We start from the raw sequence: 13,250 nt of genomic DNA on the forward strand, positions 1-13,250 counted from the left end.
CATATTATGAACATGTTCAACTTTGTCACTTATCTACAGTTCGTATGAATCTAAATGTTTATAAATTAAAACTCAAAGAGAAACAAAGGACTGGAAATAATGGAGTTGCTGGTAAACTCTGGGATCGGTCATGGTCTGTGCTGTCAAACACGGTTAGTGCAGTGCTTGCTTCTCAACAACTTCAACTCTCAACTTTACTTTATTTATCTCACATCTGGACAGTCACTTCACCAACTGTTTGAGCCATATGAGCCAAAACTTCATAAACACACCAGCAGTTTGACTTCACTTTTCTGACAAAAAATAATGAACGTTTGTGGAACTCAATATTCTACAATCTGGGCGTGCATTGTCTGTATGTAAATACACTTAATATCCACAGTCTGCACTGACCTTTGGTCCTGGTGGTCCGACCTGTCCACTGCTGCCTGGCTCTCCTGGCTCCCCCTAGGTGGACAACACACACACACTCTGAGCAGCAGCAGCCACATTCAACACCATTACACAGTAATTATGTGTTCCACATTAAACACTCAGCTTGCTAACATTCAGAGACTGCTGTGACAGGAGGAAATCCCAAACACACACACACACACACACACACACACACACACACACACACACACACACACACACACACACACTGGTTCAGTAGACACGTTCCTGCTGGCTAAAACTTGATCTTACCATTGGTCCACTTTCTCCTGGAGGCCCCGCCTCCCCTCTCTCACCAGGAAGTCCCTGCATTCAAACATAGCACTTATTTACTTGTTTACTTTTTTACTAATTAAAAAGTAGGTCTGAATCTCAACTCAAACTTCTCACTGCAAACCCTGCATTGTCTTTCATGTCAGAATCATTTGTGTTGTATTGTTCATCGTGTCATCACTTAAAATTCATCTAAAATGTCGGCAGTTGAACAAAATGTGAGACAATAGAAAATTCTGCATTACATCAAAAATGTAACTGACAAGAAATTCTGTCCCTGTACTTTGAACTATATGAATGAACACATATATATACAGATACCAATATGTGTATATAATATATAAAAGGGTTTTATCTTTATATTTGTATTGATAAATAAATAAACAAATCCTCAACAGATTTTAGAACATATATTCGTTACATATTCCTGAGTGAAACAAAAGTCCATTAACAGAGTTTAAAAGAAGCTGGCAGAAACTCGTTGTCTTGACACACAGGATTGTTATTATGTTTGGCAGTAGGACTTATTGAGGCTGACCTGAGTCTGCCCTTTATCACAAACCAAAGCTGCCTCTTGCAGTACACCGGTGTCCTCAGAAACACTTTCTTTGTCGCCTCTCACTACGGCACTACAGATCTTAACCTTAAAACCGTCTACTGATTGACGTTAAGATGTTTTACATTAAATACCATTTAGCAAGCAAGACCTCCTGCTGCTACACATTCAAATTGTTGGTATTAATGAATCAGTGGGCTTTAAGTTTGTGGTAGCATTTGGAAAGGCAATGTACCTCCCATGTAATAACCAAACTTTGGTGTTGCAAATTTTGCCATAAACACTAAGAGCAGTACATGTAGAGTGTATGCATGGTTAAATATTACAGCACCAATGTTACTGTGTGTCCAATAAAAAAAAAGAAAAATCTATTATCACAAGAGGATGTGGACTCAGTCTCACCTTGAGTCCTCGCGGTCCTGGTTCTCCTGGAAAACCTGGCTCACCGCGCTCTCCCTGTGCAGTATCAGCAGAATTAGACCCAGTAAATAAATAAAACACACAACACTAATTCAGATGTTCTTTGAAGACTTACCATGGGACCTTGAAGACCAGGCTCGCCCTTTGCTCCGACTGCACCCACGTCACCCTGCAAAGGAAGAAATACATGAAGGGAGTACAATAACAGCGAGATACTTATTCACCATGTACTGTATCAGGTGTTTGTTTAAAAAACAAACAAACAAAAAAACAGTATACACCTTTTTAGCTGAAAATAAAGTGTTTCAAAAACTGAATATCACCCATACAACCCAAAAGCATGCAGATATTCTATTAACAGATGGGAAATCATCATGTTCCTATATTAACAATTCCCCAAGATCATGCAATTCAGAATAGCATGATCCATAGCAATGCACCGACACCTTTTGTTCTTGGAACCCAGCGCCCACAAAGAAAATAAAACAGACACATTTCTGTCAAAAATTAACACCAGTGTGTGTTCATTGATTAAATCCTCTCAGATGATTCTTACCAAAATATCCTTGCATAAACTATCCAGTAACTGTTTTATGATGATGGTAGTCAATACATGCTAATCTAATTTTGTATCAACCTGAGAGCAGACATGGTCTCACGTCCCCCTGAGATCTTAAAGGGACATGGACCCAAGGTTTGGAACCAATCGTCCACGCTGATAAATTATAACTCAAATCCAATTTGACGTGATAAGACATAAGAGGAACTGTGTGACACACAGTACATTTGAACTAAATAAATGTTAAGGTAAAAAATGTGGCCACATAAAGCTTTATCTTGTTACTGTAATACTTTAGATGACATTAGTTTGTTTACTTGTACTTTTTGTTGAATTTCTTCCTTTGATATATGTGCAGTCCAGCTCAATGCAAAAACAAATCAGGACCTGGTGTCTGGCCAGTCAAAGGTGTTATAATGCAAAGACATGTTTACCTTCAGTGCTGGAATTCCAGGAGGGCCAGGTTCCCCAGTTTTCCCAACTTTTCCCTGGAGAAAAGTTCAAGTTAGGAGGATTCTATCATGCGCAGACATTTATGAAATTGTGAAACTAAAAGAAAAGTGGTGAGGAAACAGTTTCACACTTACAGGCTTACCATCAGGTCCTGGAGGTCCTTCCCTCCCTTTCTCCCCTCGGAAACCCTGCAGAGGATACGTCTTTAAATGACTTTAACTACATATGTTTCAATAAAGGAAGTATTGAACTATAGCAGAGAACACTCATCGAGTCTTCTCCGTTTGTGAGATGAATAAAGGATTAAGTCAGGTTTGCTAACATTAGCCTAAATTTGCCTGTATCCAACAAACTTGACGAGGATGAAAAGCGAAGTAGAGAATTTTGTGTTGCTTGTAAGTAAAATATTCAATTTCTCTCAACAGAAAGATATTCTTAAACCTTTGCCATCCAACTGATTTAAAATGACATGGCCAATATGGAACAGCTCCAGCTCCAGCAACACTGTAGCCCTTTTCATACAGTAACTTTGCAATAGCCCTGTAACAAAGCACCGTTATCATTGCTCCTTCTCACATTCTTTCTAGACATTCATATTGATTCTGTGACAGTGGAATATTCCTGACTCAGTCTGGGAAGTCACATTGCCTTACTGCGTCGTGGAAGCGTGAGAGCACACAGCACTCCTCATAAACACTCAGATATCCAAACACACACACACAAACACACAGGACTACACTCCCACCTCAATTAACATTACGGCTTAACACAGCAGTCGAAATAGGACTTATGCAATAATGTTCCAGAGAGAAATCATCTGAGGTATATGTTGAAGTCACATACTACTATCTGTGGCCCTTTACAGAAAAGAATACAAGGAACACACCAACATGTACAAGTCAACACAGAACACACCAACATGTACAAGTCAACACAGAACACACCAACATGTACAAGTCAACACAGAACACACCAACATGTACAAGTCAACACAGAACACACCAACATGTACAAGTCAACAAACATGTGGTTGTCTTGACGCTGTGCATTAGGGAGTTCTCCTCAGGTAAATAAACCACTGTGTCTGTGACTCATTAAGATCGAGTCGCCACAACTCCAAGTAATTAGAGGTCATTAGCAGACGGCACAGGCTGAGATCTGAAAATGTATATTTTTAGTGAGATGCTCCAATTCCACATCAAATACACACTGATTATCTTCCTCGTTTCCAATTTTCCATGTTGTGGTCTTTCCTCCCTTTCCTTAGGTTAATGCATGAAGAGCTACCGTAAGTGTTTATGTTGCTACACACCACTTGCAGATTGGCGCTTTGAGGCTTCAAAGGGAGGGGGAGGTATTTCTAATATTAAATAGCTCTAAGTCTGATATAAAACAAGTGAGGTTTCAGAGTGAGCGTGTGCGTGTTTGTTACCACACGTCCTGGCAGACCACGCTGCCCCGGTGGTCCGATCGCACAGTCGCAGTCGTCTTCCTCTGTTGTGGCAGTTCGATTCAGAGGACACTGAGGAAACACAAACAAAGCTTTCCCTTTAGATTAGAGCACTACACAAGTGTTTGTGATGTACATTTTTTTGTCGTTATAAATCTGTGTTAACTCTGATTTATGTCTGTCTCTTGTTGGACACATGACATCCATTTCCTGCCAGAGGAATCCGCCCCCTGTGGGTCGTTTTATCCTTTTCATCCAAATTTGAGATTTCTAATGATGTCAAAGCCTTTCCTTTTACTAAATCGATGAGACTTGGTGACATGTGGATGCACAGTCTACAGATAATAAAGGGTGATGTAAGTTCTTCTTGATTGAACTTTAACATGTTCTTACAGTTTGCTAAACAAGTTCCTATTACATAATCAAAAAGATTTGTTTTTTACCAATGCAAAACAAGACATTTGGGTGTGACCTTATAACCTTTTGCATTGTCTCACGTGCTGAGTGTTAAGTGTGTAGCCGGATCAAATCTGCACTCACCCTTTCATCATCCTGTGTAGAATGACAGAGGACAGGAGAAAATAATGATGATTAGGATCACTGTTGACTCAAACTTCATGAAGTAATTTTTAAGAAAAAAACCCCCCAAAAAAACAAAAAAAAAAACAGCTGAACCTTGCAGTGGTGATACAGTGAACGTGAAAGCTCTTACCACAGAGTAGATCTCACAGGCTGTTTCTCTCTCACTCTGGTGAGGGTCACAGTACAGACGCAGCTTCTGAATCTCCACCTGAGTTGACAGAAAAAAACGACGATCATTCTATAAAACTAAAGAATAAAAGCTGAGTCCCAACAAATAGTCCTACCATCACATATTTTATACAAGGGACATACATCATGGTAGAACTTACAGCTGTAATTGATGATATGATGAGGATATGATTAATGAGCTTTTGGACTAAAGTTAAAAAAAACATTTTCATCAGCTTAAAACAAATGTTTATTTTTTTTTTTTTGCTTCATGAGTCAGACATTGGAGCCTCCTGCACCAGAGCATCTTTTTTGTTGTCATGTGTCTTTACTCACGGGCACAGTGATGTCCGTCCCTCTCCTCTTAGCCACCTGCGTCTCTCCATTGATGTAAATAGCCTCCATTGGATCCAACAGTGTTTCCTGGATTAGCTCATCGTCAAAGAAACTGGTGACCTTTGTTGGCCTCACCAGGAGTTTGAGCTGATGCCACTTTTCATCGTAAAGGGTCTGAGAGAAGGTACACATGTGGTTATCTCAAAATCAACAGACATTGAACTGAGAGTTTGTCCATTCAAACGACTGAAACGTGTCTTTGTTCAGCATGAGCATAGGTGGATGTTAAAACATTTATTAACTTGTCACATCTCTTTCAATCAGACCTCGATTTCCGTTGGCAGTCTCACTTGTGCTAGTCAAATTTTGTCAGTACAGCCAAAATTGTGGGTTCCCTAAATGCTACACAAATAGCAATGACCAGCATCAAAGACCAAGTAATGCTTCCCTATTCCATCGCAATCTTTTTTTTTCTAATAGCTCAAACCCTGCAAAGGGAGAGCGATGAACAGAGCAGCTATTGTCTCACTGAGCCACAGCCGTGCTTCCTACTTGAAAAATCACAGGCTCCTACCTTGTGCCACATCAAACCGAATCAAATCAAACATGTGCAAACGCAAATTGAGCAAAATTACAACCCTGCCTGACGCTGCTCGCTAAAGTCAAGGTGTCTGTCAGGATGGTCAGGATGGAGGGAGGTGTGTGTGTGTCTTTTGGAAAAAAAACAACCTGGCGTGTACTACAGGATGTATTATTAGCATGTGCTGACATTGAAGGAGCCACTCATCGAGGAGAGAGTTTTCCACGGGGGGAAATGCAGCGGTTTTAGAGGAGGAAACGTTTTCTTTCATCCTCCTCCTGGCTTACATGACATTACATCTTCACTGCTTCTGCTAGCATTAAACTAAACAGAGGATAATGTTTGAATAAATGTTAAGTTTGGCTGTCTGTAAATCATCCCAGTCAGGTTCATTCACGGCAACAAACATGAAGGGAAAGCCAAGATTGGAAGTGACAATGTTTTTTTTTTCAGAGGCAGTAAAATGACAGTAACATACTGTAGCATGATAACTCTTTGTAATAACCAATGCCAGCTAAATGTGTTTGAAGCAGTCCCTCATATTCCACTATCAGCTTGGTGCTTTGCAGCGTGTCAATGTTGTTTGTTTGGCTTGTTTAGGCATTTGCATCAGCTTTTTTAAACACTTTTTTCTTCTTTAAAAAATAAAATGTAATGAGATGTAATGAATGAAAATTAAAGTATTTATCCATGCAGTTATTTTCCAATAGTTTGGACACTTCAGCTGCGTAGGATTACTGGCTGTAATCTCATATCCCTTTTTTTCTTTTATTCAAAATTATTTGCGCTCTTCTTTTAATACTTTAATGGTGATGTCTTGGTATGATTTATATAATCTGCCACATGTTTCAATGTAAGGTACAGGTAGGTTTTATTTTTATAAGATAGATACATTTATACATTATATAAATGTGTGCAACACCCCATAGAACTGCACCTAAAAATGCTGCAATAGCCAGTATGAAGTAGTCTTTGAAGCAGTGTCCAGAAGCAAAGGTAAAAATAATGTTTTGAGAACATTTTATGATTCAGCTACCTTAAGAGTGATGTCAAGTATTTTCACACCTCTTTACCCACGAGGATATTTTTAGGAAGGCCTGAAGCTCAAATCTTTTACCCACCTGAAAGTTGTCCTTAAAGACGACTCTCTGCTCTTTTTCTCTTATACTGGTGGTGGTGAAGGTGACTGTTTTGTCCTTTCCACTTAGTGTCACTGCGGCCTGGATCTCCTTATCCTTCGACAGCACCCTCCAAAGGTCAAAGGTCAGCTTGCTAGAGGTCCCCTTTAGACGTATGGTGGCAACAAACACGTAGGATGGTGGGAGGCCCTCGGGGAAAATCTCCCTTAATGAGAGTGAAGTTAAAGAAAATAAGGTAAATTGTTCCTCAAAAGAATAGATCCACATGATACATTTCATTTTAAAGAGCGCCAATACACTCTTTGAAACGTATCTTACTTGGTGTTCTCGGTAATGTCTGCGGAGGCAATCAAAGCGTAGGCTGCCTCAGAAGTCAAGGAGCCTGGAATCTTCTTAGCCTTTTTCTGAATGTTCATTCCCACCATCAGCTCAAAGCCTTTCTCATCACGAGAGGCCACCGGGATTCGTGTTGGACACACAGACTCTGGGGGGAAAAAAAGGGTCTTTTCTTTTCAGCAAGAATAATAAAAAAAAAAAAACACTTTGTGACACATCAATGAACTTCAGCGAGAATACTTCAGAAAATGCCTGATAGAAAGTTCGAACACAGATCAACTTGGTTCCGTACCTTCACAGAGCTTTTGCTCCATGGAGTCTCGGATACGGTCGATGGTGGTATAATCTTCAGCGAACAGGACATAGGCAGAATGTGGTTTATTGGCGATGGTTATCAGCTCTGAGGTGGTGATCTCACTGCCCACTCCAACAGCGAATACTGTAATGCCCTGAGCTCGGGCCTCCACACTGATGTCCACCTACAGAAAAATAGGCTGTCAGTGGTGAAGATAAACAACCCATGGTTTAAAAGTTACCATTTACGGATTAAACTACTTTTTTTCTTTTTTGGCAACAACAGATTTTTTCGGAAGCCCCTCGAAGAAATAAACAAGGTCCGACCAAATGAACTTGTATTACTTTCCCTCAAGCAGCAAATCACAGGAAAGTAACATTTACCACGTCGTCCTGGGATTTGCCGTCAGTCACTACCACAGCAATGCGGTGCTTGACCTGGCTGAGTCTTTGTGAGGAGGGGAAGACGTGGTCCACTGCGAACCTGATTGCCCTGCCAGTCTGCAAAACAGTCAGAAAACAGTGATCTCCTTTGTGGAGTCAATGGACAAGCCATCGCGCTGTAAGGAATGCTGTTCGAATCATTTCAAATCTTGTGGAAAATGTTGAGTAATACAGCAGATAACACATTTTTAAAAAAAACCCAACAACACATAGATTATAAAGGGATGAATGAGTATTTGTGTGCATGAGCATGCGTTACAAGGACAGCAATCAAACCTCACTTGTTTATTTACCACGTCTGTGTTTGTGCTGTTGCAGTGTGGTCATATCGCTGCAGATGCACCTGTGTTTGGTCAGTCTTGGCACCCTTGGGCCTGTCAAAAAGGCAGCTCCCTCTTTATGACCTGCCTTAGCTCTTTTTTTTTTATTGGCTTTGTGTTTTTGGCTCAGTAGTGGAGATATTTTATGGGACATTTTTGTCGTAAATCTTGCGGGTAACGTGTTTTATTCTTACACCACCATAGTTAGTGTTAAAAGTGTTGAATGTCACAAAAAACCCATCAGGATTCGAGTTGTTGTGTTAGTGAACAATGTAAGATGTGGAACAATTATTGAAGAGGACAAATAATGGCCCTTCTCCAGCTTTTCAATCAGCCCCCTGTGGTCTAAATGAGACATCTGTGTTTTGGTCCAACTATAACATGAGTCAGCAGCAGAGGAGGTTTGTGACCCTGTAGAAACCAGCTCTCTCAGAACGCTCTGTTTTGGTGTGTGTGTCTCTTTAAATGCAATGAGGCTCCCTGAGTTTCCCCAGTATGGCAGATGGCAGACCTGTGCAAACGTTTAGCTCTACGCTGGAGGTGGAGTCCATGGGTGGAGATACCAGAAGAGGGATTTTTTTTTAATGCAGACCACAAACAAAGGACTGGATGGTCATATTTAAAATGTTGTGGGTTGATAGACAGAGTGAGGGCGATCAATAACCTAGTTAATTATCTTAAATGCTGATCATGTGGGCGGATAATATTCACAGACGGCGTGCCCAGCATTATGAGCTCCATGGCTGTTTCTGATTGGCTCGTCACGTGTGTTAGTTTTAATAGGAGAGCTGCGTTAATCGCAGAACATTGTTAAGTACACTGCAACTTCATCAGGCGCATCCACAACATGCATTTGTTGTTTCCACTCACAGCTTCACGGTGGAGATTCAGCACAGTGCTGGAGTACTTTAAGCCCTGTGGTCATTTCTCTGCGTGAGAAATGCAAGGTGTGGTGTGTGAACAGGTTGAAATGGCAGCTCTGTGGACTGTTTGGTGCAGAATAGGGCAATGTTTTGGGGCATACAGGTGCTCACTTGGCATCTACTTGTCCTGGTTGCTAAACAATTACCACACCTTTATCTTTTGCCTATTTATAAGGTGAGAAAGGGAAAGTTTGAAAGAGGAAGGTATTGTCCTGCCTGTGTGTTTCCTCCCAGGTAGGTGATACTCTGTATGGCCTCGATGAGCTCCGCTCCACCCTGATGTAACCCAAGAGGAATCTCCAGACGAGGAGTGTCACTGTACTGAATCACAGCCACCTACAAAGAACATCAGAAAAACACAGATGTCAGAAAATCTTACAATGCTTTCATTTGAAATAAAAAAAGGTCCATGGATACAGATACAGTCTTCCAGGAGAAAATACTGCACTAAAAATCAACTGCTGCTAAATGATAAAGTTAGATCTCAACAAGCTACCTCATCTTATTGAGTCAGCTTTAATGTGGCGTTCATTACCTGCGTGTAATAGGAACTGATGTCAAATTGGCTGGTGATGTTTATAAGCCATTGTTTGGCTGTTTCGAAGTCAGACGATCCAACACTCCATGAGCCATCAACAATATAGACCAGATCGTTTACAGCCGTGCTGCAGCCTGCAAACACAAAGGTACACACTCATGAGGACACACAAGCACACAGTGAACACAGAGACACACGTTGGAAATCCCAAAAAACGTACATATTTAAATGCAACTCAGACCCGAGACCTCAGGATGTAATGTGTGCATGTTTTTTTTAAGTTTTGCTGCTTGCTTTACCTGCTCGGAGGTCATCCTCCTCTGCAGCCTCCAGCGGGTTCAGGAGCAATAATGCACTCCAAAGTGACCACAGGAACATGGCTCTGTTGGAGAGTAGTCCTCCTCCCTCCAGTCCCTCCTAACTACAGCAGCAGAAAAAACAACAAGGACCTCATGAACACTTTATTTCTTTTGCCTGCAGATTCTTCTTCCTCAAGCACCTACCAGGCTGAAACTTCCAAATGACTTGACCTGATTTATGAGAAAAAAGGGGCTTCTATATCACCAGAAGGTTGATGTCTAATGTGTTTTGTAACACTTTCGCCTTTTTGTTCAGACAAATATAAAACAATCGAAGTTTGCCAATAAACCCGTGTACTCAGGGTCCCCTTAGGCTTAAACTTCTCCACCTTGATTCTAATGAGCCCCCCTCAGTGCATCATTAACTCACATCCTTTAAGGAGGCCAGGGAGTCTTTCCACCACAGATTCAATAAAACCACCTTGATAAAGTGATACTTTCATTCCTGCAGCAAAACACTTCTCAGAGGCCAAAAAGGTACTTTGACACAATGTCCAGTTTTTCCTGACTGACGGGCCTTTCTCAGGGTGCAAGACGTGACATAAGAAGAATGCAGGCGAAGCTAAATCTGCCGCTTTACAGACCATGTTTGCCTTCCTTGTCATGTAAGTGGACATGTTTGAATGAAGGAGTGAAAATTAACATGAAGAGTATGAGGCTTCGTCACATGCACGATAAACACAGCTGAGTGACACTGCACGGGGGGGGGGGGGGGTCAAAGCGAGACATTTTGTCCTTTGCACTCACACATGGAGCTCACTCTAAAAGAGTTTTTGTGACACCTGTTTACACAGTTGGAACACGCTGCTGCTAACCACGTGTAAAAATATCTGAAGTCCTGAGACTTTTTACTCCATTTTACGAATAACTTCTCACAAAGACACACACATCCAAACAGATCCTGCACAAATATATGGACAGTATGTGTGTTCATAAATAAGACTCTTCCAACGGGACATTGAAGCTTGTAATATTAAGTTGGCACATCGATGATTTTGACTTTAAAATGACGTCTGACGGCCTCGTGAAGTCACCACATTTCTCTTCTCCTCTCCACTGTTCCTCTTCCCGCCTCCCTTTTCCTGTAAAATGTTTTAGTGTGTCTTCATGTTGTGCCATGCGACATCAGTCTGCTGCTGTGTTTCCTGCGGAGTGCTCCCTGTGTTCAGCTTACAGCGCAAACACGCTTCCACAGACCACAAGGCTGGGCTGGAGAAAATAACAACGTGAGCTCTATGCCGGGATGGGAAAAGTGAAATATAAACATGGAGGAGCAGGCTGCAGCGTGCTGGCACGGGCTGAAAGACGGGGGAGGATCAGTGAGCTGAAGAGAGAACAGCTACCACATCTTTTCTTTCGAAAAGTCTCCTCCCAGCTCCTTTAACGTATACCCTCTGTCTTCTTTTTTATTGTTTTTCTTGCTTTAGAAACACTGTGTTATGAACTCTGCTCTTAGAACAGACTTAGTATAAAACAACTTTAAAAAAACTGTTGCTCATCATAGAGATTTTCCAAAAAAACAACAACTATATTCTAAAACTCATGTGAGCTCATATTTCACATTACAGATGAGCGTTCAACATGAGTAGTAAACTGAATCAATGCCTCACAGTGTGTTTAGTAACAGATCAGCATGCACATGTGTATCTCATATAAGAGCCACATGGTTACAAGTGGGCCATTGGCTTGAAGTGGGCAAACTGTAAGCCCCACAAGGCTAAATGTGTATGTGGTCAAAGACTTGTGTCCCACATGTTGACTGTTTGGGCCCCTTTTGGTTTTCATTTGGAGAAAGTGAGGCTTTTCAAAGATAGGTAACTGCAACAGAGATCCAGATTATTTTACAGATTGAAAAATAAATTACTTGCATCTTCCAAAAAAAAAAAATAATAATAATAATCTAAACTGATTTGCTATCTGTGTTGGGCTTCTCAAACATAAGCCAGTCCCTAATGTTGTGTCTTTGGACATATGTCAATCTTAAGGATGCTCTCGTGTGTGCATTCAGAGGATTCATATATTACAATTTGGTTGAATCTGTCCGTACGTCTTTGAAAACCGTCTGGCGTGCAGCAATGGTTAAATGTTCTCAGAAATAAATAGACTGGTCTTATAAAGAAAATGCTTGCACAGAAGCTGCACATTTAAAGGATACAGAGATGTAGTGTGAAGAAACACTTCAGGACGGATGAATGTGTTGGAGGACAAAACGTGTCTCTCTGATTTGTGAGACAGGCTCATCATTTCCCAGTCAACAATGACTTCTTTGAACCGTGAACACTATCTCTCCAAGCCTATGCCTTAGACCTAACCTACACGTTACCCATAACGGTAGCAGATCAGGAAACATTTGTCATTGTGATTTCATTGGTTTTAAAAGGCACTGACACAAAACTGTTTCATCCTGCTGTCTCGTGTGTTTCACATAACGTGAAATGGAAGCATGGGAGAAGAAGCTTCACGAGCTGAACCTAAAATATTCACAATATTTTAGTGGAGGAAGATGAAAGTTAATTTCCATTTTCTTTCACCAATTGTCAATTAATTTGATTCAAATATTTTAGATTGTAAACCTGACTTAGGAAAAGTAACTTTATTATCAGATAGCCTCAAGTCATGACTAAACTAAGTTAGACCTCAAATTGGTAACCATATATATATATATATATATATATATATATATAGATGATTTTTCATATCAAAACAATTATATATATATATATATATATATATATATATATATATATATATATATATACATATATATATAGATATATATAATTGTCTGTATAAAAATCATCAATGTTTGTGGCTCTCTGCAGCTTTTCTTAGTGTATAGTTCAAACATAGTTCCCTTTGATTTCTATCAATCAATCTTTATTTGTATAGCGTCAATTCATAACAGGAGTTATCTTGAGACACTTTACAAAAGCAGGTAAAGGACCTTACTGTTAACGAAAGAGCAGGTAACAAGACCATGCTCATTGTTATGTTTACAAAAAGCAGTCAAAGGCAGTCAAAGTCAAAACTTACAAAACAAATACGTGACATGAAGGGTCAATGCATTATCACAAATCATCAGTAC

General features: G+C 40.4%; 1 protein-coding gene across 1 annotated transcript; it reads right to left on the bottom strand.

Moving 5' to 3' along the window:
• Positions 1–222: 222 nt before the first annotated feature.
• Positions 223–10,214, bottom strand: LOC306835161 (collagen alpha-1(XXI) chain-like; the record flags this gene model as incomplete). Its single annotated transcript, XM_079361589.1, has 18 exons — positions 10,106–10,214; positions 9,804–9,940; positions 9,485–9,604; positions 7,966–8,082; positions 7,580–7,766; positions 7,270–7,435; positions 6,934–7,156; positions 5,233–5,406; positions 4,859–4,936; positions 4,687–4,698; positions 4,129–4,218; positions 2,831–2,884; positions 2,678–2,731; positions 1,800–1,853; positions 1,667–1,720; positions 688–741; positions 394–447; positions 223–234 (listed from the first exon to the last, which is right to left on the bottom strand). The coding sequence occupies exons 1-18, from the start codon at positions 10,182–10,184 to the stop codon at positions 223–225; spliced, it is 1,719 nt and encodes a 572-aa protein (XP_079217715.1). The 5' UTR covers positions 10,185–10,214.
• Between the last annotated feature and the right edge of the window lie 3,036 nt (positions 10,215–13,250).

The sequence above is a fragment of the Symphodus melops genome (assembly GCF_947650265.1).
Source record: "Symphodus melops genome assembly, chromosome: 14".
Lineage (NCBI taxonomy): Eukaryota > Metazoa > Chordata > Actinopteri > Labriformes > Labridae > Symphodus > Symphodus melops.